The sequence below is a fragment of the Cervus canadensis genome, chromosome 17 (genome assembly GCF_019320065.1).
Source record: "Cervus canadensis isolate Bull #8, Minnesota chromosome 17, ASM1932006v1, whole genome shotgun sequence".
Lineage (NCBI taxonomy): Eukaryota > Metazoa > Chordata > Mammalia > Artiodactyla > Cervidae > Cervus > Cervus canadensis.
Window position 1 is genome coordinate 46107716 of NC_057402.1, and position 25634 is coordinate 46133349.

The 25634-nt window shown below is 43.5% G+C and overlaps 1 protein-coding gene across 1 annotated transcript in view; it reads left to right on the forward strand.

The window, feature by feature from the left end:
• BLM (BLM RecQ like helicase) overlaps nt 1-24755 on the forward strand; it is an 87229-nt gene extending 62474 nt beyond the window's left edge. Inside the window, exons 15-22 of the mRNA XM_043490222.1 lie at nt 585-780; nt 3915-4105; nt 8448-8595; nt 14527-14726; nt 15181-15373; nt 18228-18350; nt 20376-20577; nt 24435-24755. Coding sequence (XP_043346157.1) covers nt 585-780; nt 3915-4105; nt 8448-8595; nt 14527-14726; nt 15181-15373; nt 18228-18350; nt 20376-20577; nt 24435-24612 — 1431 coding nt within the window. The 3' untranslated portion in view covers nt 24613-24755. The remainder of the gene's footprint in view (nt 1-584; nt 781-3914; nt 4106-8447; nt 8596-14526; nt 14727-15180; nt 15374-18227; nt 18351-20375; nt 20578-24434) is intronic.
• Nucleotides 24756-25634: the final 879 nt, after the last annotated feature.

Sequence of the window (25634 nt, forward strand, 5' to 3'; positions counted from 1 at the left end):
TATCATGGCCGTGTGAGCACCACCCTTGCACATCCACATCAAAAAAATGAGAGTGCAAAAGTGGCAACACATCGGGAGGACCTTGGCTCCCGTGGTGGCAACACTTAGTCATGCAAGCAAGGGCCTGCCACACCAAGTTTCTCCCTGCCTTCTTGGGCCTGAACAGGGTTGCAAATTAACAGCATGAAAATCTCTAATTAGTCACGCTCAGTAATGAAACCAAGTTATTAGAATCTTGTATAGAGTACATTTCAAAGTAAAAGAGAGGAATACTTCCCTGGTGGTCCAGTGTTTAAGGATCCACCTGCCAGTCTGAGGGACATGGGTTTGATCCCTGGTCTGGGAAGATTCTGTGGGGCAGCTAAGCCCGTGCGCAACTACTGAGCCCGCATTCTAGAGCCCAAGAGCGGCAACTAGAAAAAGCCCAAGCCCAGCCATGAAGACCCAGGGCAGCCAAAAATGAATAATAAAATTACTTTTTAAAAAATTAAGTAAAATAGAGGATGAAGCTTTTCAAAGCATCTGTTATTAAAATGTTCCTTCAGATACATTAAGAGCCTCACTGGCTTTTGCTTTTACATCAGGTAATCTGTGCGACAATTGCCTTTGGAATGGGCATTGACAAACCGGATGTGCGCTTTGTGATCCACGCCTCCCTCCCGAAGTCTGTGGAGGGTTACTACCAAGAGTCTGGCCGAGCCGGAAGAGACGGGGAGATCTCTCACTGCATACTCTTCTACACCTACCACGACGTGACCCGGCTGAAGAGGCTTATCCTGAGTAAGCTGAGCTCCCTGGGGGACCTGTGCTGTCCCACTCAGTCCCATGACGTCCACCCCTGCAGTCATGGTGCTTTTGGTCCAGTGATCCTTAAAATAGAGGCACTTACGTAGATATGGAAGTTTTATTTTAGGTCATCTTTATGATAAAGATGTTGTTCAACTTGTTGAAGATGAAAATTTCCAAACCAGGCCTTGTATACAGTCCAATCCTAAGAAATAACTCCAGTTACTAATTTCCTTTGTATCATTCCGGGCCCATTTTCTGTCTGGATCCTTGTATATAACGTTTATTTCAGACATGCAGAAAGGTAAAATGGAAAAACTAATGAGCTATCATGTACCCCCATCCAGGTTAGGAAATAAACCCCCTATAGAGCCCTCTCATATCCCATCTCTTGACTCCCCCACTGGAGTTAAACAGTATCTTTTTATTTTTAATAATTTTTTTAAAATTGGGGTGTAATTGCTTTACGTTTTAGGCAGTGACTTATGTTTGATATTTACGTTCCCAAATGCACGTATTTCACAGTGTAAATGCTATTATATTATGCGTGTTCCCCCCCCCCACCCCCACCCGAAGTATTGTTGAGTTATTCAGATGTACAACATAGTGATTTAAAGGTTATACTCTACTTATAGTGAAAGAAAGTGAAGTCGCTCAGTCATGTCTGACTCTGTGACCCTATGGACTGTAGCCTACCAGGCTCCTCTGTCCATGGGATTTTCCAGGCAAGGGTACTGGAGTGGGTTGCCGTTTCCTTCTCCAGGGGATCTTCCCAACTCAGGAATCGAACCCGGGTTTCCCGTATTGCAGGCAGACGCCTTACCTTCTGAACCACCAGGGAAGCCCACTCTATTTATAGTTATTATATAAATGTGCTTTTTTAAAATATATATGTATATTGACCAGATTTTTTTCTAGTCAACACTAGGGTGTAACTATGACTCCAACTAGTACACATAGCTTGACTATATAGAATACTATAGAATCATACGCCTTGTTTATTGAACCAGTCCCCTTTTAATAGATAAATAAGTAAACTTGGCTGTTTTGAGACTACTTTTGAAGGAACTCTGGCAAAGAAAACTGAGTGTGTGAAATGATGCTTACCAAGCTCTGTGCCAAATAGTGTTGACCTGTTTTGCTCATAACCAGTAGCAAGGGCAGGGTCCTGACCATTGGACTGCCAGGGAATTCCCAACCACCGACTTCAGAGATAGAGTTAGTCCCAAGAGAAAAGTGAACTTCAGAAAGGTTTTGTAACTTGCTTCCAACAGCAGCAGCAGCGGTAGTAGGGAGGGTAGTCATAGTGATGATAATGTTTCCTTAGCACTTACTTACTGTATACCACTGTCTTGAATGCTTTACGTACATCACTGAATGTTCACAAGACCCCTAAAAGACACTACTCTTACTCTCCTCATTTTACAGAAGAGTTTCCTCGAAATACAGAGCTAGATAAGTGGCAGAGCCCTGGTGGAATCCAGGTTCATCTGAATCCAAGATTCACCTCCCTTGCACTATACCAAGATCATTCTCAGTGAAAAAATGAAACTTTTAAACTTTAGTGTGTTTTTGAAAAGAACCTATATTAAGTTAGGTCCAAATAATTTAGTAAGTATTTAAACCCTAAATACTTAGAGGCCATCTGAAAAAAATAATACTCATAAAGCAGAAAAATTTTTTTACATCCTTTTTAACAAACCACAGTTGCTTATGAATGAAAACTATGTACATGTTGTTCTCAAACCTTAGAATCAGAATGGATGCTACCACCCTCATTTCCTGTTTCAGGTTGATTTTTTTGGAGGTAATTGTGTTCATGATAGCAACTGCCAGAACTTCAGTTTCACAGTGTTATTTAGAGGGACTTCCTTGGTGGTCCAGTAGTTAAGACTCTACGCTTCCAATGCAGGAAGTGAGAGCTCAATCCCTGGTCAGGGAACGAAGATCCCACATGCTGCCTGGCATGGCCAGGAAAACAAAAAAAATTTAATTTAAATAAAAAACAGTAACAATGTCATTAGAAGGAACGTAGCACATCGTGAGAGCTTCCCTGGTGGCTTAGTGGTAAAGAACCCACGTACCAACGTAGGAGAGGCAGGTTCAATCTCTGGGTCGGAAAGATCCTCTGGAGAAGGCACTGGCAACCCACTCCAGTATTCTTGCCTGGGAAATCCATGGACAGAGGAGCCTGACGCACTACAGTCTGTAGGGTCACAAGAGTTGGACACGACTTAGTGACTAAACAACAAGTTCATTGTGAACTACCCCAAACTGGTTGTGTATGTGGAGTTCAACAGATGTTAGGTGTTGCTGTGTTTCCCTTAAATTTAAAGTACCAACCAGCAGCCCTGTGCATTCGTTGCAGCACCCACCCTGGCCCAGGAGGTCCTTCACACACGGTTTCAGAACCAGTGGCTTCACCACTTTGATCCCAAATACTCCAGAAGATGCACGGCCCAATGCCACGGCCCCAGTCTTGGCTCACTCTGGATGCTAGGTTTAGTTCATACCTGTCTTGATAAATGTAGTAGATATAGTTCAGATAGTTATCGTTGGGAATAATGAAGAGTTGCAGAATGTTTTCAGCTATTCCTGACAACCTGTGTTTATTCCTGTAAAACTAAATTCTTGGTGGTGGTTGTTCATTCCCTCAGGCATGTTTGACTCTTTGCAACCCCATGGACTGCAGCATGCCCGGGTTCCCTGTCCATCACCATCTCCCAGAGTTTGCTCAAACTCATGTCCAGTGAGTCAGTGATGCCATCCAGCCATCTCATCCTCTGTCGTCCCCTTCTCCTGCCTTCAGTCTTGCCCAGCATCAGGGTGTTTTCCAGTGAATCACTTCTTCACATCCGGTGGCCAAAGTATTGGAGCTTCGCTTTAGCATCAGTCTTTCCAATGAATATTCAGGGTTGATTTCCTTTAGGACTGACTGGTTTGATCTTGCTGTCCAAGGAACGTTTAAGAGTCTTCTCTTGAGATGAATCTTGGAGATGAACATAAACATTCAGTTATTTATAATATAAATATTTAGAATTATAGGAACCTATTTTAAATATGTCTGTGGTATATTCAATTTTTCTATTTTAATAAGTATGTTTTACTATGTTCTTCATCTCTTTTAGTGGAAAAAGATGGAAATCGTCATACACGAGAGACCCACTTCAATAATTTGTATAGCATGGTACATTACTGTGAAAATATAACAGAATGTAGGAGAATACAGCTTTTGGCTTACTTTGGTGAAAATGAATTTAATTCTCATTTTTGTAAGAAATACCCAGATGTTTCATGTGATAACTGCTGTAAAACAAAGGTAAAATAAGCAAGTTTTAAATTCTTTATAATAAGGAAATTACCAAGATTTTTTTTTCTTCTCTTAATTTAGAAAAGTTAGATACAAGTTAGGTTGCAATAAGGTCAGCCCTAAGGAGTTTAACAAGGGAACAGTGGCTTCCTCCCCATGTTAATTGAAATAGAAACATTTTGATAATAATTCTGTGACATACCCTTAGAATTCGAAACCTGTTTAAAAAGTATATACTGTACCTGTTTCAGTGATTATAGAATATTTTAGAAATGTCATTAATCTATAAATTTCCAAAAAGATCCAATATGGGCAGCTAGAATAACTTCCATTCGATTGTAATTACATTTAAACATCCCATTCTCAAAAGGGTTATAACTAGTATACTTATGTGTTTGAATTCAGGTCAATTAGATTACTGTGTAAATTGGTTTTAAAAAACTATAAAGAATAATGGCAATTGCTTCGAGATGAAGTTTGCTATCATCTCTCCTAAAAATAACCTTGGGAGGTGGTTAAATTCAATCCTTGTCTTCTCTACTTCACAGTTTATGGAGCATTTTCTTGTTTTATATATTACTTGAAATGTCTGTGCAAGGTGCTAGGGTTTCACAGACAGGAGAGACAGACATGTTTGTATTCATATCGTTGTGATGCCGTGTTATAAATCCAGTTACAGATAGGCAGCCCTAGCCGAGCAGAGGGCAGTTTACTCTGTCTCTCTGGATTCCTGGCCATCTCCACCTACTATGTAGATGTGACTAATCTGTTCACTCCTTCAACAAATATTTGTTGAGTGCCTGCTCTGTGATAGACACTGTTCTAGGAGTTTGGGATATGTCACCGAACAGCATATGAAGATCCCTACTCTTGGGGAGCTCACTTTCAAGCAGAGGAAGGCTGAATAAAGACAATATACGTTATAAGTACATGTGAAGAGGGAAATTGTTGCTGTTCAGTTGCTCAGTCGTGTCTGACTCTTTGAGACCCCATGAACTGCAGCATGCCAAGCTTCCCTGTCCTTCATCTCCTGCAGTTTGCTCAAACTCATGTCCATTGAGTTGATGGTGCCATCCAACCATCTCATCCTCTGTTGCCCCCTTCTCCTCCTGCCCTCCGTCTTTCCCAGCATCAGAGTCTTTTGAAGAGGGAAGAGCCTTGGTGAAAAGTACAGCAGCGTAAAGAGTCAGGAATGATAAATGGGATTTAGGAGGCAGTGGCCCTAGGAAGTTCTATTACAGATGAGACCTCAGCAAAAACTTGAAGGGAGTTTAGCTGAGCAGCTCTCAAATATGGGTATTCTTGGCAGAAGCCAAGACGAAAGACCCTGAGGTGGGGATGTGCCTGTATGTTTGAGAGATAGCAAGGGAACTCACAGGCCTGTCGGGGGTTAAGAGTTAGTCAGGGGAAAGGTAACAACCAGCCAGAACATTATCTGGAGGGCAGAGAGATTGGCCAAGTGGAGCAACCCTCAGCAGAGGAGACCTACTGGCAGGGAAGATCAGGAGTTTGGCCTGGGGCACAGTGAGTTAGATACTCTTATCTTAGATTGAGGAATTCTGAAAAGAAACTGGTGATACTGTAACTGGGAGTGGTTGGCCTGGGGGTTGAATTGAAAGTCATGAAAGCAGATGAAATCTTCAGTGGTTTCCATTTGCATGGAAGAGAAGAAAATTCAAGACTGAGCCTTGGTACTTCAGGAGCCTGAGGAGAAGAGGAAGAATTAGGAAAGGAGACCAGGAAAGAGAGCAAGTGAGGTAGGAAGAAGAGCAAGGCAACTAAGTGTGGAAGAGCTTCAGGGAAAAGGGACTGCTACCAGGTCACGCACTGCTGCCAAGCCCCGTATCATAAGGACCAAGCCGTCCCCATGAACATAGCCCCCAGAAATACGGGACCTGTACGTGACCAGTTTCAGTGGAGAGGGGCAAAGCTGGAGGCAGTGTGCTTATGGAAAATTCCTTCAAGTTTTGTTTCAGGGATGAACAGAGAAACAGTAGCTGCCAGGGGAGCTGGAGTCAGGAAAAGACAGAAGTGCTGTAGTTGTGTGCTGAAAGGAACGTACCTACAGAGGATGGAAACTGATGTGTGAGGACAGGAAGGTGTGCTGAAGCAGGGTCCCTGGGTTGGCGAGGGGGGCTGGGAGCTTGTCTAGGGTACCAAGATGGGCTCAGACAGGAGCCTGGATAGTTCACCTGTAATAACAGGAAGGAAGAAGAGAAAATGTGGGAGAGGCACTGGAGACAGATGTAGTAGAGGGAGTTTGTGAAAGCTTTCTTCCCATCGATTCAGTTTTCTCAGCAAAGTAGGAAACAAGGTGAATGCAGGAAACAAAGAGTGTGAAATCAGACGGGTCCACAGACTTATCTTAAAGGGCCAGAGAGTAAATGTTCCAGGCTTCGTGGGCAGTCTCTGTCCCAACTACTCAACTCTGCCGTTTTAGCCCAAAGGGGGATGTAAAACATAATAAATACATCAATTTCCCATGGTCCTTTTTGATAAAATTTGATTTACAAAAGCAGGTGTATAGCACAAAGGCCATAACTTGCTGACTTCTATTCTAAGAGAATGGAGGAAGGATAGACCACACACGTGTCATGATCACCAAAGGGAGCACTTGATGTCTGTGGCCCTGTGTTGAAAGTGAAAGTCAGTTCAGTTCAGTAGTCGTGTCCGACTCTTTGCGACCCCATGGACTGCAGCACACCTGGCTTCCCTGTCCATCACCAACTCCCGGAGCTTGCTCAAACTCATGTCCATCGAGTCGGTGATGCCATGAAATCAAAAGTGAAAACAGCACAGTTGTCTGTGTGTTTCTCCAGCCAGGTGTAGCTACAAAGATACAGGCATGAAGAGGTGGAGAATGGGATGTAATGTCTTTGTCAAACTAGGAGACGTAAGGGCAAGGGAGTTGAAGGTGTTGCGTGAAAGGTGGTGTTATAATTAAACAAAGGAGAGAGATTGGCTCTGGGATATCAACTGAATACCTTAGTCCTTAGAGAACATCTGAGGGTGTGGATCAATGGCTAGGCAGTCCCAGTGGATTGTTGTAGTCAGCATACTAGCTGGCCTGAGTTTGAAAGGTAGGAGGTGATGGTCAGAGAACAGAGGGTTGCTGGTATTAGTAAGACTAAGGTAGTGGATGTGACCATTAGAGTGAGTGGCTGGAGTGGCTGACATTTGTGGAGGATGGGATCACCAGAGCACAGGAGATCACGTTGCCCAAGGCCAAGATGAGGGAGAATCATTTCTGTGCACTAAGTCACCAAGAATTAAGGCAGGGGTCAGGTTGGAGAGAGCGATGGGGGCACTCTCTCGTGACAGTGCCAGAGAGAGCCTCAGAATCACTACCAGGTCTTAGTGTAGGATGAAAAACCCACCTGTCTTCAGGACTGCGGGGGTTGAGCAAGGATTAGCAGGTAGAGGGGCTACATATACAGAGGCACAGAAGCACAATGCCACTTCTGAGAACTGTGGGTGCTCAGCATTGCTGTGATGTGATGATAGTAAAACATCACATAGTAATGGGGACTTCAGGAGGAAGGCAGAGGGACTTCCCTGGTGGTCCAATGGATGAGTTCACCTGCCAGTGCAGGAGACTCGAGTTCAGTCCCTGGTCCAAGAAGATCCCACATGCTGCAGATCAGCTAAGCCCATGCTCCACAACCACTGAGCCCTTGTGCTGCAACTGCCGAAGCCCCCGCACCTAGAGCCCATGCTCTGCGACAAGAGGAGCCAGTGCAGTGAGAAGCCAGCACACTGCAGTGGAGAGGAGCCACCTCCTCACCAAGCGCATCTGGAGAAGACACAGCAGAGCCAAAAAAGAAACTAAAAATAAATAAAATTCAAAGAGCAAAGAAGAAACAATGGTTGGCAGAGTTTGTAGACAACTGAGGGCTGTGAGAAGGGGAACTGACTGGAAATAACAAAAAGGATTTACTGTGGCACCAAAGACCCAAAGGACATCAGAACTCATACATTTGCATGGTTAGACAATGTTTTTCGTTCCAGAGGTCATCATACAGTAAGTGACAGAGAAAGTATGAAGGATTTTGGAAAAAAAGAATATTTCTACCCACAGACTGCTCTCTGGTAACTCTCTGTGAAACTAACGAAATAGATATAGTAGACTGCTCGTTGTTCTAGACACAAGATTAATATAAAAACTTAGAAAAGAAGGAACATTCGCAACGTCCTTAGTTTTTGGCCTTGGTTTTAGTATGGAAATTGCATGTTGTGGGACTGTTTCAGTTAGTATTAAACCCTAGCAGTCTAGGTATTGTTATCTTAATTATAAAGATAACAGTAAAAGATAATAAATAAATATTAAAAGGTAATCTCTTTTTATTCATAGGATTTTAAGACAAAAGATGTGACCGATGATGTGAAAAATATTGTAAGATTTGTTCAAGAACACAGTTCATCTCAGGGAATAAGAAATATAAAGCATATTGGTCCTTCTGGGAGGTTTACTATGAACATGCTGGTCGACATTTTCTTGGGTAAGTCAGCTGTTTTATCGTTTGAATTACATCAATTAAAAGTGAACATTAAAGAAATCATTACAGCTACATAGAAACACCTCTGTTGTCTGTTTTCTTCAAGAATTTAAGGGCTTTAGAATAAAAACCTTTTAGAGTAGTGAAAGAAAAGCCATTTTATGCATTTTAGCAGTATTTTTATATAATTTACATAAGTCACTAAAATGAGTTTTCACAAATGAAAAAGAAAATAAGGAAGTTCATGCAGTTTCATCTGAGTGAGTGGAGTATAACTTCACTGGGCTTCTAGTTTGGGACGGCAGCTTGAGCATTAACTATCTGTCTTCTTTTTTCTTCCTTGAGGCCCTTTTAAAATAGTAGCAAGGAAATAGAAGGAGGATTCAATCCATAGCAGCATAGAGAACCAGAAAGAGACCATCATCAGATTAGAAGTTTTAAAAATCTTTTACAAAATGAATGGAAGCATATTGATAAATGGAATTAAATTCGATATATCACAGAGCAAATAAATATAGAAGAAAGTTATAGCCAAGGGACTGTCAACCAGGCGGAATGCCATTGTCACCAGGCCCCAAACCTGGGGTCTTAGAGGTCTAGGGGTAGAAGTGAAAGCAAGGGAACTCCAAATAGGAGGGGACAGTTGGAAGAAAGTCTGCTCACAGAAGAACTGCATGGAATACCAGCCTGCAACTAATTCTAGAACAAAGATAAACAAACTGCTTGAGGAGCAGAAAGACAGCCAAGTTGGGGGCCACCCAGCACATTTACCCTAAAGCAAACTGGACATCCCATTTTAAAGGAGGAATTTGGGGGGAAATAGATGTAGATACAAAATAATAAGAAATCCACTTAAAAAGTTTAATCTGGTCCCTGGAGAGTAAATATAAATAGATAATCAAGTAAAGACCAGAGACTTCCTTGGTGGTCCAGTGGCTAAGACTCCGTGCTCCCAGTGCAGGGAATCCGGGTTCGATCCCTGGTCAGGGAACTAGAGCCCACAGGCCCTAAGTAAGAGTTTGCATGCCACAAAGAAAAAAGAGAAAGGCCAAAGAAGTAACATATTTGATCCTGGTGATAGAGATAATTTAGAAAATAGGCAGTACTTCTGGGGAGACAAGAAGGAGAACTCCTCATTAGTATCTTCACAAAGACAAATAATAATAGAATATTATGGTGTCTTGGATGGTAAAGAACCCACCTGCAATGCGGGAGACCTGGGTTCGATCCCTGGGTTGGGAAGATCCCCTGGAGGAGGGCATGGCAACCCACCCCCGGATTCTTGCCTGGAGAATTCCATGGACAGAGGAGCCTGGTGGTTTGCAGTCCGTGGAGTCACAGAGTCGGACATGACTGAGTATGGAAAAGAAACAAAGAGAGAAAGAGCTGTTAAAATTTTTAAATGATTGACAAAGTAAATTTAGTAGAAAGGCTGGAAGACAACATCAAGAAAATTTTCTCAAGACCTCAGCAAAAATATATGGAAAATGTGAGAGAGAAAATACAGATCAATTCTTAGGAAATGTAAAATCTGACAAAATTTTGAAATAGGAAATAATCAAACCAACAGTAAAAGGAAATTTCTCAGAAAAGGAAAAAAGCCTTAATTAAAATGCCCACTGGGGGAGTTCCCTGGTGGTTAGGATTCGGCACTTTCACTTCCATGGTCTGGGTTCAATCCCTGGTCAGGGAACTGAGGTCCTGCAAGCTGTGTGGTGTGCCAAAATTTAAATTAAAAAAAAAAAAAGAAAAGAAAAGCCTGCTTAATGCCAAATAAATGCTTTATAAGATGAGATTTAAGAATACCAAGAGTAAAGAGATGTGAGGGAGGAAAAGCCTTTTCTCCGTTCTGTTATAGTTAGGGAGGCAGATTAGCAAGAGAAAGAACAGATTTAATCAGATATGTAATGGGAGTTCATGGAAAATGTGACTCAAAGGAGCCGTTAGAATCAGACATAGCTACCATTTTAATAGGGGAAGGAGAGGCAGGAAGGGTTAGGAGGAAACAAATGATGGGGAGAGATAAACGGGCCCTTAGGAGAAAGATGGGGAGGTGGGGAATGTGGTCATTTTTGCAGCAATGTCTGGGTGTTGTATGGAAAGTTCTCATCTCTGATGATGAGAGTCAGTCTTCTCTGGTTGCTCCGGGGCAGGCAGGGGAGGGGGGGGATTTAAGACAGTTGAGTTCTTTGGGGAGTGTCTGCTTTTTGGCAGATAGATTTCAGGAACTCAGATGCCATCTGCTCAGAATAGTTTTGATGCCATTGTGGCATATTCCGAACCTCTTCAGAGATACTCCCAAAAGCTTCGGAAAGAAAAAAACAACCAAAACCAAAAGGACATCAGATTAATGCCAGCAACCCTGGAGACTCGCAGGCAAAGAAGATGATGTGATGTATACCATAAACAGGAACAGACCCATGGGTCCAGGGAGAAGAAATCCCAGAGTCACAGTAAGCAGTCTTTACATGCGTGCTCAGTCAGTTGTGTCCAACTCTTTGTAACCCTGTGGACTGTAGCCCGCCAGGCTCCTCTGTCCATGGGATTCTCCAGGCAAGAATACTGGAGTGAGTTGCCATGCGCTTCTCCAGGGGAGCATCCTGAAGCAGTCTGTACAAATTGTTAACAGAAAGTCGGAAAAATAAGCCCCAAGCAATATAGAGAAAGAACAAGAAATGATTTTTTTTTTTGGTTTTGATGATAGAAAAGGCCACAAATGTTACTTCTCAACAACAAAACAAGAAAGGCACTTGGAAACTCCGGGAGAAAGATTATACAAGAGAGTGGAGGTCAACTAGAAAATGAAGGAAGTGGCTGCACTTTGCGTAATTGATAAAATGTACAAAATAATCTGTCTGGGTACAGTGAACATGCTCCTTAGTTGCACAAGAGTCGGGAGTTCTAAGTGGGAAAGGAAGCTTGTCCTAATCTAAACACTGCTGATAAGTGGCAGAGTCAAGGTATAGACTTAAACAGTGGTTAGAGAACAGGACAGGATATAGTTGTTAATCCTGGTGATGTAAGAATGAAAGTACAATAAATAAAAATAAGGACTTCCCTGGTGGTACAGTGGGTAAGAATCTGCCTGCCATGGCAATGCAGGGGACATGAGTTTAATCCCTGATCCAAGTAGATTCCACAATGCTGTGAAGCAGCTAAGCTGAAGCGCCACAACTAAACCTGTGCTTTAGAGCCCTCAAGCTGCAACTACTGATCCCATGTTCGCTAGAGCCTGTTCGGGCCTGTTAGGGCGTAGGTTCAACCCTAGAGCCTGTGCTCCACAAGAGAAGTCACCACAATGAGAAGGCCATGCACTGCAACAAAGAGGAGCTCCGGCTCGCCGCAACTGGAGAACACCTTCGAACCGCAGTGAAGACCAAGCAAAACCAATAAACAGATAAAAATAAAAGAGGAATGTACGGATGGCTTAGAATGACAGCAGAAGTGTGGGTTCCATGAGTGGTAACCACCAGAAGAGCTGAAAACAAGCCATTTAAAAAGTGATTGCAAAAAAAAATAAATAAAAAGTGATTGCCTTGGGATTTCCCTGGGAGTCCAGTGGTTAAGACTCCATGCTTCCATTGCAGGGGGCAGGGGTTCAACCAGGAATTGGAGAACTAAGATCCTACATGTTGCATGGCACGGCCAAAAAAAATTAAAAATTGAATTTTTAAAAAAGTGATTGACTTGGAAAAGAGTGAGACTAGAGAGGGGAAGGGTAGAATATAGGAATGTTGCTTTTAATTACAAACCCTCCTGTACTGTATTTTTTCCTATGTACATGTATTACTTTTAATTTAAAATCTATAAAGCAATTAAAATAAATAGCCTCCACTGGAGAAGGGAGATGGTTTGCTCAGTTTCTAAGCTGTTTCTTCTGGATCCACACATTTCTTAGGACAAAGCAGCTTTTAATGCTGGACCCCCTTTCTGGATTCTTGCCTTCTAGTTTGGGAGCATAAAGGGTTGTAGATTAAACAGTTTATTATCAGAATGATACATAATCATTCTACGTTATTACATGTAGAAAACTGATATTTATCATATTGAATGTATAGTTTCTATCATTTTTATTTAACAATATAAGCATTTTTAAATTTTTTTACTCTCCTGAAGTAGCTTTTAGTTTTTATTTTATCATATTGATGAAATATATTTAAATAGTTTTATTTTAGGACATATTGTGTTGGTGAAAAAGTCTGTTAGGGGCTTTCCATAACATCTTACAGAAAACCCCAAGTGAATTTTTTGGCCAACGCAGTGTTTTTCTAGTGTACGTAATGCTGTGATAAATAGCCTTTTAAATGCACCTTCACCTGCATCTCTGTTTGTACCTTTCATGTAGGTTCCTAGAAAGATTGCTAAGTCAGACATTTTTCTGACACATGCTTCAGTTTCTCATCAGCTCTTGTATGTTTTTAAGAAAATTGTTTATGTTTCATCCAGCTTTCTTAGTTACCCTCAGCACTAGTACTGGGTCCACGTCACCCAGTCCTTTACCAGAGCAGTAGTCCTTTATGTCCAGATCACTTGAAGAAGTAAAACTTGGATCATTCAACATTTGTGACCAGAAGCCATCTGAAATTTACAGTAATATAATTATTTGAAGCTCTTAAAATAGAGCTAAAGCCTTACAAAGTATAGCTATTAATTCCAATTATAATCAATGTCACCAGCCTTCTTAACTGGTGGTGGTTTAGTTGCTAAGTCGTGTCTGACTCTTGTGATCCCATGGAACTGTGGCCCATCAGACTCCTCTGTCCATAGATTTTCCAGGCAAGAGTACTGGAGTGGGTTGCCATTTCCTTCTCCAAGCTTCTTAAGTAGATTGTTATTAAAGAAAAAATAACTGTGCTTATGATTTTAAAAAAAAAAAAGACACTTGTCATTATAGCAGCTGGGATGTGAAACCAAGTATCCAGCCTGGTATAGAGCTCTCAGTCAGCCCCCTGGGGGAGGCGGGAAGTACGTGTCCTCGTGGAATGCTATGCTCTTGGTTTGGAGTTAATATAGGTTTCATCTCTAAGGATGACAGAATGTGTAGACTTAAATACTTTGATTATAAAGGAGTAGCACTTTCATCACAGGACCAGAGATAATACTTATAAGTTGATTGTCAAAAAAATTTTTTGGAACTAGATCAACAATGCATAGTTATCCTAATATAGCAATGGTGATATGAAGCTATTAAAGTTGACATAAACTTTGTCTTTGATTTGTTTGCTGTCATATAATTTTATAAGCTGTACATGCAACATCCTAAAATGACCAACTTAATTTTGTTGCTGTGTTTGGTCAATGCCTGTTACATAAAGAGAAGTACATGAAATTATTTTAAAATTCTACTCAAATATTCTTACTTTATGGAAATGAGTGTCTGTTTGTGCCATAGGTTTTCCTGAAGAAGAGTTATCTATCCCTTTATCCAGACCTGTCCATAAATGACTTTTAAATATATATATATATTTGACTGTGTTGGGTCTTAGTTGTGGCATGCAGGCTCTTCATTGTGGCTCATGGGCTTCGTTGCCCCATGCCGTGTGGGATCTTAGTTCCCCAAGCAGGGATTGAACCCATGTCCCCTGCACTGGAAGGCAGCTTCTTAACCACTGGACCACCAGGGAAGTCCCCATAAATGACTTTTTTTAGCTTCTTTTGTTACAGTTATGGTGAAAGGGAATGTCGCTCAATCATGTCTGTCTCTTTGGGACCCCATGGACTGTAGCCCGCCAGGCTCCTCTGTCCATGGAATTCTCCAGGCAAGAATACTGGAGTCGGTTGCCGTTGCCTTCTGTAGGGGATCTTCCCAACCCAGGGATCGAACTCGGGTCTCCTGCCTTGCAGGCAGATTCTTTTCCATCTGAGCCACCAGGGAAGCCCTCAGTTATGATATACCTATATTTACTAATGTAACTTCTTGTACCTTCTTGCCAGGGAGTAAGAGTGCAAAAATTCAGTCAGGAATATTTGGAAAAGGATCTACTTATTCAAGACACAACGCCGAAAGACTTTTTAAAAAACTGATACTTGACAGGATTTTGGATGAAGACTTGTACATCAATGCCAACGATCAGCCAATTGCCTATGTGATGCTCGGAAGTAAAGCACAAACCATACTAAATGGGCATTTAAAGGTATGATTTTTTAAATGTTGGTTTTATTATCTCCCAAAGAGTAGATAGAAATATTTCACTGTGAGTTAAAGTGTCTTTTCCTAAACTGATGAGCTGATGGACATTGAACTTATATGTACCGCCCTATATGAACATATTCTGTTCTTCTTGGTTTAGAAAGAGATCTTAAACTTGAGCCTAAGTAATGTCATACCTGTCAAAATGAATCATATGGGCTATCCGATCATTAGATCATCATATATTCATTAAATAAACATTTATTAAAAAGCTTTTCTGTGCTCTCACTGGAAATGCAAAGATGGAGAATGGACAGCCCCTGTTCCCAAGAGACTTACTATCTACCAGACGTAACAGAAATACCCACCCCCAAGAAATGCACCTGAGCATTAAGTGAAGCCTCTGTTCGGCCACAAGCGTGCACACACCCACTGCGCTCTGTGTTTCTCTCACGAAGGTAGACTTCATGGAAACAGAAAATTCCAGCAGTGTGAAAAAACAAAAAGCGTTAGTAGCAAAGGTGTCTCAGAGGGAAGAGGTGGTTAAGAAATGTCTTGGAGAACTTACAGAAGTCTGCAAATCTCTGGGGAAAGTTTTTGGCGTCCACTACTTCAATATTTTTAATACCGTCACTCTCAAGAAGCTTGCAGGTTGGTATGTGTGCGTCTCCTGTTGCACAGCATAAATGAATGGGCCAAAAGTTAATCTTGATAAAGAACTCATCAAGAGCATAAATATATCTCAGTCTTTTCCATGTCTGAATGGAAAGCTCAAACAATTTAAACTCATTCTTTGAAATAAAATATATTCTTGAAGATAAACACAGTACTTTGTTCTTCAGACATATGGTATTAATATAATTTTAATCTTCTACTTTGGTTTAATGCTGCATGTTAAGATATGGATAATTGTAATTGCTGATACCAGGTGTCTCTTACTGACTTTGTGTGCATTACTTGCCTGCCTTATGTTTAACAAATTGTGCACACAGTTTTGTTCTGTTTTCATAAGGACCTTAGCTTCACATTCCTAAAACATAAGTTCCTTATGAAAAGAGATTTTGTTTTATGCTTCTCCGAATCCAGACCTAGCACATGGCTGTATCTTAAGTATTTTGTGATAAATACTTGCTGACCTGAATTATCCCCATGGCTTCAGATAGCTCCACCCAGAATTCTCTTAGTAAAGTCCCTGGAAAATAAGTTAGCCAGTAGTTGACTGACAATGAGTGTACATTTCCTTCCATGCTCATCCTTTATAAAAACCCATAGTCACCACCTTCCCTCTCTCCCATTCCCACTCTGGCCACCCTACGTCATTATAGTATCTCATCAACTCTAAGATGCCACGTTGTTATTTTATGGACTATTGAGAAAGAAAAAAATTCTGCTAATTAAACTGTGACACAGTACTTTTATTGAAAGAGTTGTATTCTACTTTATTTAGATTTTTAACATACATAACTGTGCCTCTGTGGGAAAATGCGTAAGTCAAAGTAGGTTGATTTAAGTACTTGTAAAAATTCACATTCAAAGCCTGACTCTTCTGAATCTTTTTTTTGACTCAGCTGTCCATGTCATTGTTTTTCCCTCATGTCATCAGGGATGTTAGTGATACAGCCTTTTTAGCATGTTCCACTATATCCCCCAAATGTTATCAAAATCCCCATCACCCCTTCCAGTGTGATGGTGGTATTTTCTTAATTATACCAGAAAGTTGTCCACAGACGGGCACACATCTCTTAGCAACACAAGTCATGTAAAGCATTTGGTTGTTGCCTACAAGAAACTACGAAATTGTCATCTCCTCCAGAACAAATCATTTGCTTTGTTAATGCCACATTTATTCCCCATTACTCCATGTCTGAGCTTTTTTACATTCACAGTCGTTTTCTTTTTTTAATTTTTTTTTTTTTTTTGGCTGCACGGGGTCTTTGTTGTGGCTCAACCCCGCAGCATATGGGATCTTAGTTCCCTGACCGGGGATCAAACCCGTGTCCCCTGCCTGGGAAGGCGGATTCTTAACCCCTGGATCACCAGAGAAGTCCCCACATTATTTTCTCAGTGCTCATCCCAGTCTAGTCTTTTTGAAGACATTTCGTGTGCAGTTAAACTCAACATGTGAGGAACCAGCACTGCAGTGGTGCTGTTGACTGATGCTGTGACTACGTTCTCACGTGCGTAGGCGGTGACAGCTGCTGGACAGCTGCCATCTGGCCATCTGCACTGGTAAGAAGCAGCTTGACCTCAGGAATGCCAAAATGCAAAAAAAAAAAAAAAGTATCTTTGAATCAATAAAATACTGTACTTTGTTCCTAGGTTCTCAGTGAAGTTTCTTAACTGGACTCCTTAACTCCATATGTAAACATGATACTCATTTTAATCTTCTAAGTACTCTTTAAAGCTCCAGCAGTTCTTCAGATAAAGTAGAAACTCTGTCAGGGATTTGCATTTCTTTATTTTTTTTTTTTTTTGCCACACCCCGAGGCATATAGGACCTTAGTTCCCTGACCAGGGATCAAACACTCACCTTCTGCAGTAGAAACACAGAGTCTTAACCACTGAACCACCAGGGAACCTGCAGGGATCGGCATTTCTCCTTGCCTCCCTTTCTCTTCTACTAACCCCCTGGTCTGTCCCACAGGTCTGTTCTTTTTCCTCTAAATGTAGAAATGATGTGAGAATCACGGATTTGAAATCCACCCTTTGCTCAACTCCAATATGTGGGGATTACTCACTTGCTCCCAATAGCCAGCGCATCAATAAATCCTACAGACCTAGCCTCCAAAACATGTCCGAATCTGCTTCTTCTCTCCATCTAGTTCGAAGCATTCTCACTTGCACCTGCAGCAGCTTCCTCGAGGCTCCAGTTTCTCCTCTTTCCCTTACAGTCCATTTTGCATACAGCAGCCAGAGTGGTATTTACAACGACAAACATGTCTAGCTGTAAGACTCATGTGCCTTCTGTGCTCAGAGGACTCTTAACAGCCTACTTGCCTCGCCCACGTGCAGAAAGGCTGGAGGAAGGACAGGTTTGGGTTGAGGGGGAAGTGAAAATTCATTTGAGGCCTTCCTGAGCAGGGGATGCAAGTCAGGAGTGCAGGGGAGAAGTCTGAAGTGGAAGGAAGCACAAATGTGGACCTTCTCTGCAAACAAAGGATCCCCATAATTGCAACTAGACTCATCTTTGTAATGCAAACAGTGGGTGAGAGCAAAGACCAGATACCCGCCTCCACTCTGCTCCCCTCAACGTCCTAGACCCCCTCCCGTTCTCTGCCCTGACCAGCACCTTTGCTGCTGGAATGCGATGGTGGGCTCCTGCCCTCTGGGCCTGTCTGCTGCCTCCATTGGCACTAGCTGCCTTTTTAGAAAATTGGCCCGTGTACCCAGCGCTCTGCAGTCAGTTGGCACTTAACACACAGACGCTGAATGGGTGAATGAGTATAAATCCAGTGGGTTTTCTCTGGGTGGTAATTTAAATTTCTAATTTTATGTCCATGTACAGAATCTTTATCTTCTGATCCTGAGGTTTTGCTTCAAATTGATGGTGTTACCGAAGACAAACTGGAAAAATATGGTGCTGAAGTGATTCCAATATTACAGAAATACTCTGAGTGGACATTGCCAGGTTCGGTATACAGCCAAATATGTGTTTTTCCAAAAGCCTCTTTTAATGTTAAGCAATGCCTCTCACTGGATTAGAGTTGTGTGGTTTCTGGGTTGTGTCAGTGCTTCCTACACCTCCTCACACTGACATCCAAGTGCTCCGAGCAGACCCCAGTGGGGTGCCAGGCACTTCATAGAGAGCACGGTGCTTAGGTCCCTGGGGGTCCAGTTAGCAGACCTGTGATAGGACCCAATGGAAGGCCTGCGGGCCCAGCATTTGTTGATCTGTTAGAGCAAGCGCCTGAGGACCCTGGAGACCCCGGGTGCCAGTTGCGGGTTGGTCAGCGTCTGCCTCTGATCCTTGGTAGGCCACGAGTATCCGTTCCATGTTTCACTTTCCTTATCTGAGGAAGGAACTTGTTATCCGACAAGCATGTCTAAAGATTAAGTTGAAATGTTTTGGAAAATGAACATGTAACTGGAACGCCTGAGCCTCCAACTGTCTCTAGCGCAGAAGGGCTGCCCGAGCGAGTGCATCCTTAATGGACGTTCCCAGAGGCTGCGTGAGGCCTGTCGTGTAGCACCTCTAATTACGGAGCTCATCACTTGAACTTCTCACTACAAGCCATAGGAAGCGTGGATGCAGGGAAAATCGAGAACAAAGACTGTGTTGTGGGCGATAGGTCAGGTGCAGGAGTCGGGTGCCTGCCTCCAGGGTATTGTGATGCATACGAGCCAAGTGAACCGTGACTCCGGTCCTTCCCAGGGCTGAGGGAAATGGTAGTGGGGTGAGACATGAGCGAGCCGCGTTCTGTCTCCACAGTCATTTTTATCCCTTGGCACGATGCAGAAGAGTCAGGTTCTCGTTGATTCTTCTGTACGGTAATTATTCTATAAAAGACTTACTCCAGACACATTGAACTCTTGGTGGGAACTTAACGCTTGGTTAGTGTAGCATCTTGTTTGGAAGGGTATTTTACCCACATCAGACAGGGCAGCTCTGCAGAAATCACCAGTGATGACCACTCCCACCTACTGAGGGAGAGATGCTGAGCCAAGAGCTTTGCCCATTTTGTGTCATTCAATCCTTCCTTATACACCTGTTTTATTTTTGACCATGCCATGCAGCTTATGGAATCTTAGTTCCCTAACTAGGGACTGAACCCAGACCCATGGGCAGTGAAAGGGCAGAGTGGTAACCACTGGACCACCAGGGACTTCCCCACGCCCATTTTGGAGGTGGAAATGGGCAAGGCTTTTCATTTTCCTGAAGTCCCACAGCTGGAATGACTACGCTCTTCACCCTTCCTACTATGCCCTTCCTACCATTCAGTGAGGCAGGGTAGCCTGAGGGTAAACCAGGCCAGCCAGGAAGTACCTTCAGAAAATGAAGACCCGATCGCGATCACTGTTGGTGGGGAGATTTCAGGCTCTGGGAATTCTTTGGGTTGCAAATACCTATGGAAATTACCATCTTCTTTGCAAATTTGTGCTTTGTACAGGCCCATTTCCTGCATAATATGTGAACTGTTCACAGCTATTATGCAAAGAAAAGTAAAATACAGTCTAGAATTTTCTGACACTCACTACTAAGTAATTATCACTCTAAAGATGAGGTGCGAAGATAGTCATGTTTTCCTTACATTGGGCTTGTCTTTTTCAGCATGTGTAAACTAATAAATTGTCTTTTAGTTAGCACTTTTACTTTTCAGAGAGCTTAACGGGATTAATGGCACAAACAATAGCAGGGACTTAGGCTGCAGAGAGTGAGCTAATAAACCTGATGTCTCTAGTTAAGTTAGAGAGCATCACACATTTTCTTAATGAATTCCAACCCCCATTCTTTAAAACTGAATTGCCATTGACGACTTTGGGGCTTTGTGAAATAAAAGAAGAGCACGGTTCTTGTGGGATGGTTGAACCCAAGTGGCGGGATGCTCCAGGAAAGCACAGGGCCTCAGCTGCACTGCGCCCTGTACTGTGTGTCTGCACGCAGACTGTCATCAGCATGGCATCACCAATACATGTCTGCATTGTCCGTTTGTAGCTGAGGACTCCTCCCCACGGAGAAGCCCTTCCAGCAGCAGAGGCACTGGAAAAAACACCCCTGAGGAGTCGGATGAGGAAGCACCCATATCTTCTCACTACTTTGCAAACAAAACCAGAAACGAAAGAAAGAGGAAAAGGATGCCAGCCTCCCAAAGAGCCAAGAGGAGAAGAACTGGTTTCAGTGGTTCCAGGACGAAAGGGTAAGTTCTACCACCTTGTCTGCAGTGTCAGGTGGAAGGGAGAAGGATAGAAGGGAGCAGGGCTTCCCTGCTTTGCCTTGAGGTGTTCATTAAAATAAGCCATTGTTCAGTGTTGCCTGGTCCAACTCGTGGAGTCAGGATTAAGCTTTCATTCAAAACAAAAATTTTTTTTTGTTTCAGATTTTTATAATATCTGCTCCTAGGTTGACTATCACTGAAGTTTTCTAGCTTGTAAAAAAGCTTCTCCAATTTTGACCTTACCTTCAAGGGGGGAAAAAAAGGTGTTTTTTTTGACACTTGCACTGAAGAAACTTTTCCACCTAAAATACTGTAAACCATATTGTCGTTGTTTAGCTGCTAAGTCATGTCCGACTCTTTGCAACACGATGGGCTGTAGCCCACCAGGCTCCTCTGTCCATGGAATTCTCCAGGCAAGAATACTGGAGGTGGGTTGCCATTTCCTTTTCCAGGGGATCTTTCTGACCCACATCTCCTGCTTGGCAGGCAGATTCTTTACCACTGAGCCACCAGGGAAGCCCGTAAGTCACACACTAGCTGAATAAACAAAAGGGTTTTGTTTCCTCATGACTCTTATGATCCCGCCAGTACTTGCTACACCGCTTTTATTGCTGTAGCATCTGCAGGGCGTCCACCTGGAGGCCCCGCACAACCCCTGTCATTCAGTAACAGCCAGGAGGCCAGCCTCCCGAGCTTAGCAGGGCAGCAGAGAAGAGGTGACGACTGGAACCCCCCCAGAGGTCAGTCCAGCCCTGCCATCTCCCTGTCCCCATGTCTGCCTGGCCCCCAGGCTGGGATGCCCCAGCGTTGGGGTGCTCCCTGCTCACCAAGGCGGAACAAAGCCTCGCCTTCAGGTCCGGGGTGACGATCTGAACAGCATTTGTATTTCTTCATCATTGCCCTGCTCTTTCCTGTCTTCTGCCGTCACCTTCTAGGTCAGGTCTGGTGGGCTGGCGACCATCCCGTCGGTGTTAACAGAAACATCGGAAAAGGGAACTCAGTAAACTTGTGCAGGCTATCGTGTTTTCCTCTTGCAGTTTTTCTACCTCTTTTCCTTCCGGGTTAATAAAGACCAAAAATTGAGTGGGGAAGAGAAAAGAAAGCAGTGTTAGCAAGCTGTCCTTTTCTCCTTAAGTCGACAAACAAACATCTTGTATGTGCTAATCCTTCTGTTGGGGGACAGAAATTAAAGACATTAGTAAATATTAGTTTAACTTTGTGGGTTTTATTTATCTATTTTAATTCTATTTAAACTTTAAACTTCACCCATTTATCCTACACCCCACCCCATCCATGCCTCTTGAAACCACCACACCAGTCTGTTCTCTGCATCTATGAACTTGGTTTAAATATTCATATGTATTTAGGTTCCATCCATGAGAGAGATCATAGAGTATTTGATTTATTTCATTTAGCCTCACGTCCTTGAGGTCCACACGTATTGTCGCAACTAGCAGGATTTCATTCATTTTTATGGCTAAATAATTTCTGTGGGTTTTGATGTGCAAGTGACCCACCAATGCCCTTCTGTGGGGACGTTTTCTTAATTTCTTCACTTATTTCCCCATTTGAGGAAAGACTCGTTTCCTCAGGCGATCACACAGAGTAGAAGACCTTACAAGGCCTCTGTCCCACTTCCTGGGACTTACGCTGAGGACACTGGGGCTTCCTGAAGCCTCCCCTGGGGAAGGCGTGTGCAGCCCTGGCCTGGTCCCCATCTCACCGATGGGGCCGGACACTGGCTCACCCAGGCCTGCCCGGAGCACTTTGGCTGCTGCACATGGTCCACGGAGATTCCATCATGACCTCCTCCTGCTGCCCTTTAGAACAAAGCAGACCGCTGTCTCCCTTAGTGTTGCCGCAACTGTTGTTTTTCAGAGGGAAGCACTTTGCCCTGTGGCCTGGAACCTAAGCTAGTAAGGGCCTTCCCTGGTGGCTCAGTAGTAAAGAACCGGCCTCCAGTGCAGGAAACGCAGGTTGGATCCCTGGGTCGGGAAGATCCCCTGGAGAAGGGAATGGCAGCTCAGTTCAGTATTCTAGCCTGGAGAATCCCATGGACAGAGAAGCCTGGTGGGCTACAACCTGTGGGGTGTCGCAAATACGCCTTAGTGACTGAACACAGCAGCACAGAGAAACTCACACTTGTCCCAAAGCCAGCACAGTTTCGATGCTGGTTTTTAATTAGCCTGTGTGTTTACGGCAGGATTCTTTTTAGTCCCTGCTGGCGAAAAGCAGCCAGTTGTGTCATACTGCTTTACCCCGTAGCAGCCTCGCTGTCTCCGTGCCCAGTTCTCCACATTTCCACTGACCCCCTCTGCAAGGTGGTGGCTCCCCACGTGTCCGGGCCGCTCACCTGGCTGGGGCCCCGAGCGGCCACGGGATCAGCGTGGCTCCCTGCCAGTGCCCTCACCTCCCCACCCTGCCCTCAGAGTTTCACATCTTCTGAACAACACACAATGAACTGGTTGTGTTCTGGGCCCTGAGTGGGAGTGAAATGGATGGCTCTGGTGAAAATGGAGGCTGCTGTTGGCAGATTCATTCTGTAAATCAATATCAACAGCAGGTTTTCTCTCGGGGCTTAATTTCTCAGCAGGAAATCAGCATAGGGAGATGTAAGGCTGCTTCTCTGCTAGTTTTAGCAGATCTTTACCAGTTCTGCAGTAAAACTGCCCTCGAGCAAGAGTTTTAAAATGTTGAAAAACCACTTTTCACTCAGCCCCACTGAAATATCATCAGCACACTGATGGCCCTGATACCAGGCCCTCTGAGGCCACTTGGGTGCCCTGATGACCAGGAATTAACACGGGGCAGGAATTCAGCCTGACTGCAAAGCGACGGGAAATACTGGTTTAGGGACAGGCTTCTATGGCAAATGCTGCCTGCTGTTAGCCTTGTAAACACACTGGCCCTGTGATTTTTTTTTTTTTTTAACAGTTTATTCGGTGGGGAGAGGAAAGCTGTTATCTTCAGATCAGTGGGGGAAGTGAGGAGCTGGAAGGCCTCTGTAGTAGACTGTGGCAGGGGCTCCCCAACCTGTTTTAAAGGCAGCGAGTGTGAGCTGAGAGCAGACGGACCTTGGAGTGTAGACAAGCGAGCGAGCCGCTGGCAGCAGGGTCCGATGAAGACACGGCAGCCCCAAGCTCCTCCCGCCCGGGAACCGTGTCTGCAGCCTGCCCAAGACTGGCGGGCTGTGGGAGTGCAGTGATTCCACCACACCCGTTGTCCAGGCACTGGGGCCTTAAGACGAGGTGCTGCCACTTTTCTGTGTGGTTGGAGTAGGTGGGGAATGTGAGTCTCAGCTCAGATGTCTGGGGGGATGGGTGGAAAGAAGGGAGAGGAGAGAGAAGGCACCTGGGGTTGGGCTCAAGTCAGAGAGTCCTTGACATGTTAGGAAGACACGTCTAGGACAGGTTTGTGTAAAGGGCAGCAGTCCTTTATTCCTTGAATGGTAAAGGAAACTTACCTCACCCCAGGGCCATCATAGGCCAAAAATGCAGAGACATGTCATACCAAGGAAAAGTTTGGATTATAAAGTGCATGCAGGTTAAAGGGCTTCCCCGAGGGCTCAGTGGTGAAGAACCTGCCTGACAAGCAGGAGAAACGGGTTCGATCCCTGGGTCGGGAAGATCCCCTGGAGAAGGAAATAGCATCCCACTCCAGTATTCTTCCCTGGAGAATCCCATGGACAGAGGAGCCCGGTGGGCTACAGTCCATAGGGTTGCAAAGAGCTGGGACACGACTGAGCAATTAAACCACAATAATGCAGGTTAGGAGAAAAATGACTGTTCACTTTTGGTTTTATTTGACATTTTAATTTTCTTTTCTTTGTCACGTTTTAGGGGGTCCAGCACATGCCGAAGGATGCCTTCTAAAACTAAACCCTCCAACGTAATCGGACCCAGTTCCACTTTGCATGGTTCTCAAGCAGCATCAGGAGTCAGTAGGAAATTGGGCATTATGGCTCCACCAAAGCCTATAAATAGATCGTTTCTGAAGCCTTCATATGCATTTTCATAACAACCAAATCTCAATGTACATAGATCTCATTTCTTGTTTGTCAGCATCTGACCATCTGTGAATATAAAGCTGTTAGTTTCGTTATACCATTTGTAAATTTTTACCCATATCTATTAATATTTAAATAAATGCTCGGGGTGACAGTTCTGGTTTTTAAAATAAACATTTTCTTATTTTTTTTTGAAACACATGCACAGTTTGCTGCCGCTGCAAATACTGTGGCCATTGTTTCTCAGAATGTCTGTCCCAGCAGCTGAATCATCTCAGTGAGAGAAATCTTAAGCACGACATGAAACACAGAAGCCAGAGGGAAAGATTCAAACGGGACAGCATGAAACTGTAAAACTTTTTGTAGAAGACAACATAAGCAACATTAAAATATAAATGACAGAGAAAAAAGGGAAGAAAATGCATGACACAGGGTTCATATCCATAATATATAAAGAGTACCTGTAAATCATTAAGAAAAAAAAAGACGAGCTAGTAGAAAAATGAGAAAGGATGTGAATAAGCTGTTCTCGGAAGAGGAAATGCAAACAGCCCACAAATATGTGAAAAATGCTCAATCACTCTTGTTTAAAATATCAGTTAGAACAATAAGTTGCCTTTCGTTTGCCTATGAAATTGTCAGCCCTAGATGATAAACCTGGGGTCTGCAAGAGAAGGGTCAGAAGTTCTCTGTGAAAACATGTATTAATACTGGTATCTTCCTTTAGCATCAAAGAAGCCTTACTTGTCAGGACCCTCCCTGAACTGGCTGATCAGCCAGAAAGTCTTACAGTGGGATTTTGACACCTCTTCTCAGTTCCAGCCCCTTATTTTTGGAGAAATCTTTTCTCAGCTATCATGTAACTTTGGTGACACCTGTTGGGTACCTCACTTCTTGACCTCTGTCAAGAGGATAGCTGGGGAGCCCTTCCCTGGGCCAAACTTGTTGAAGAAGGAGTTGGCTGGGAGTCTGTGGCCTTGGCCTGGAGACGATGCTGAGGCCAACCCTGCACCCACCTGAGGGGTCACCCTCA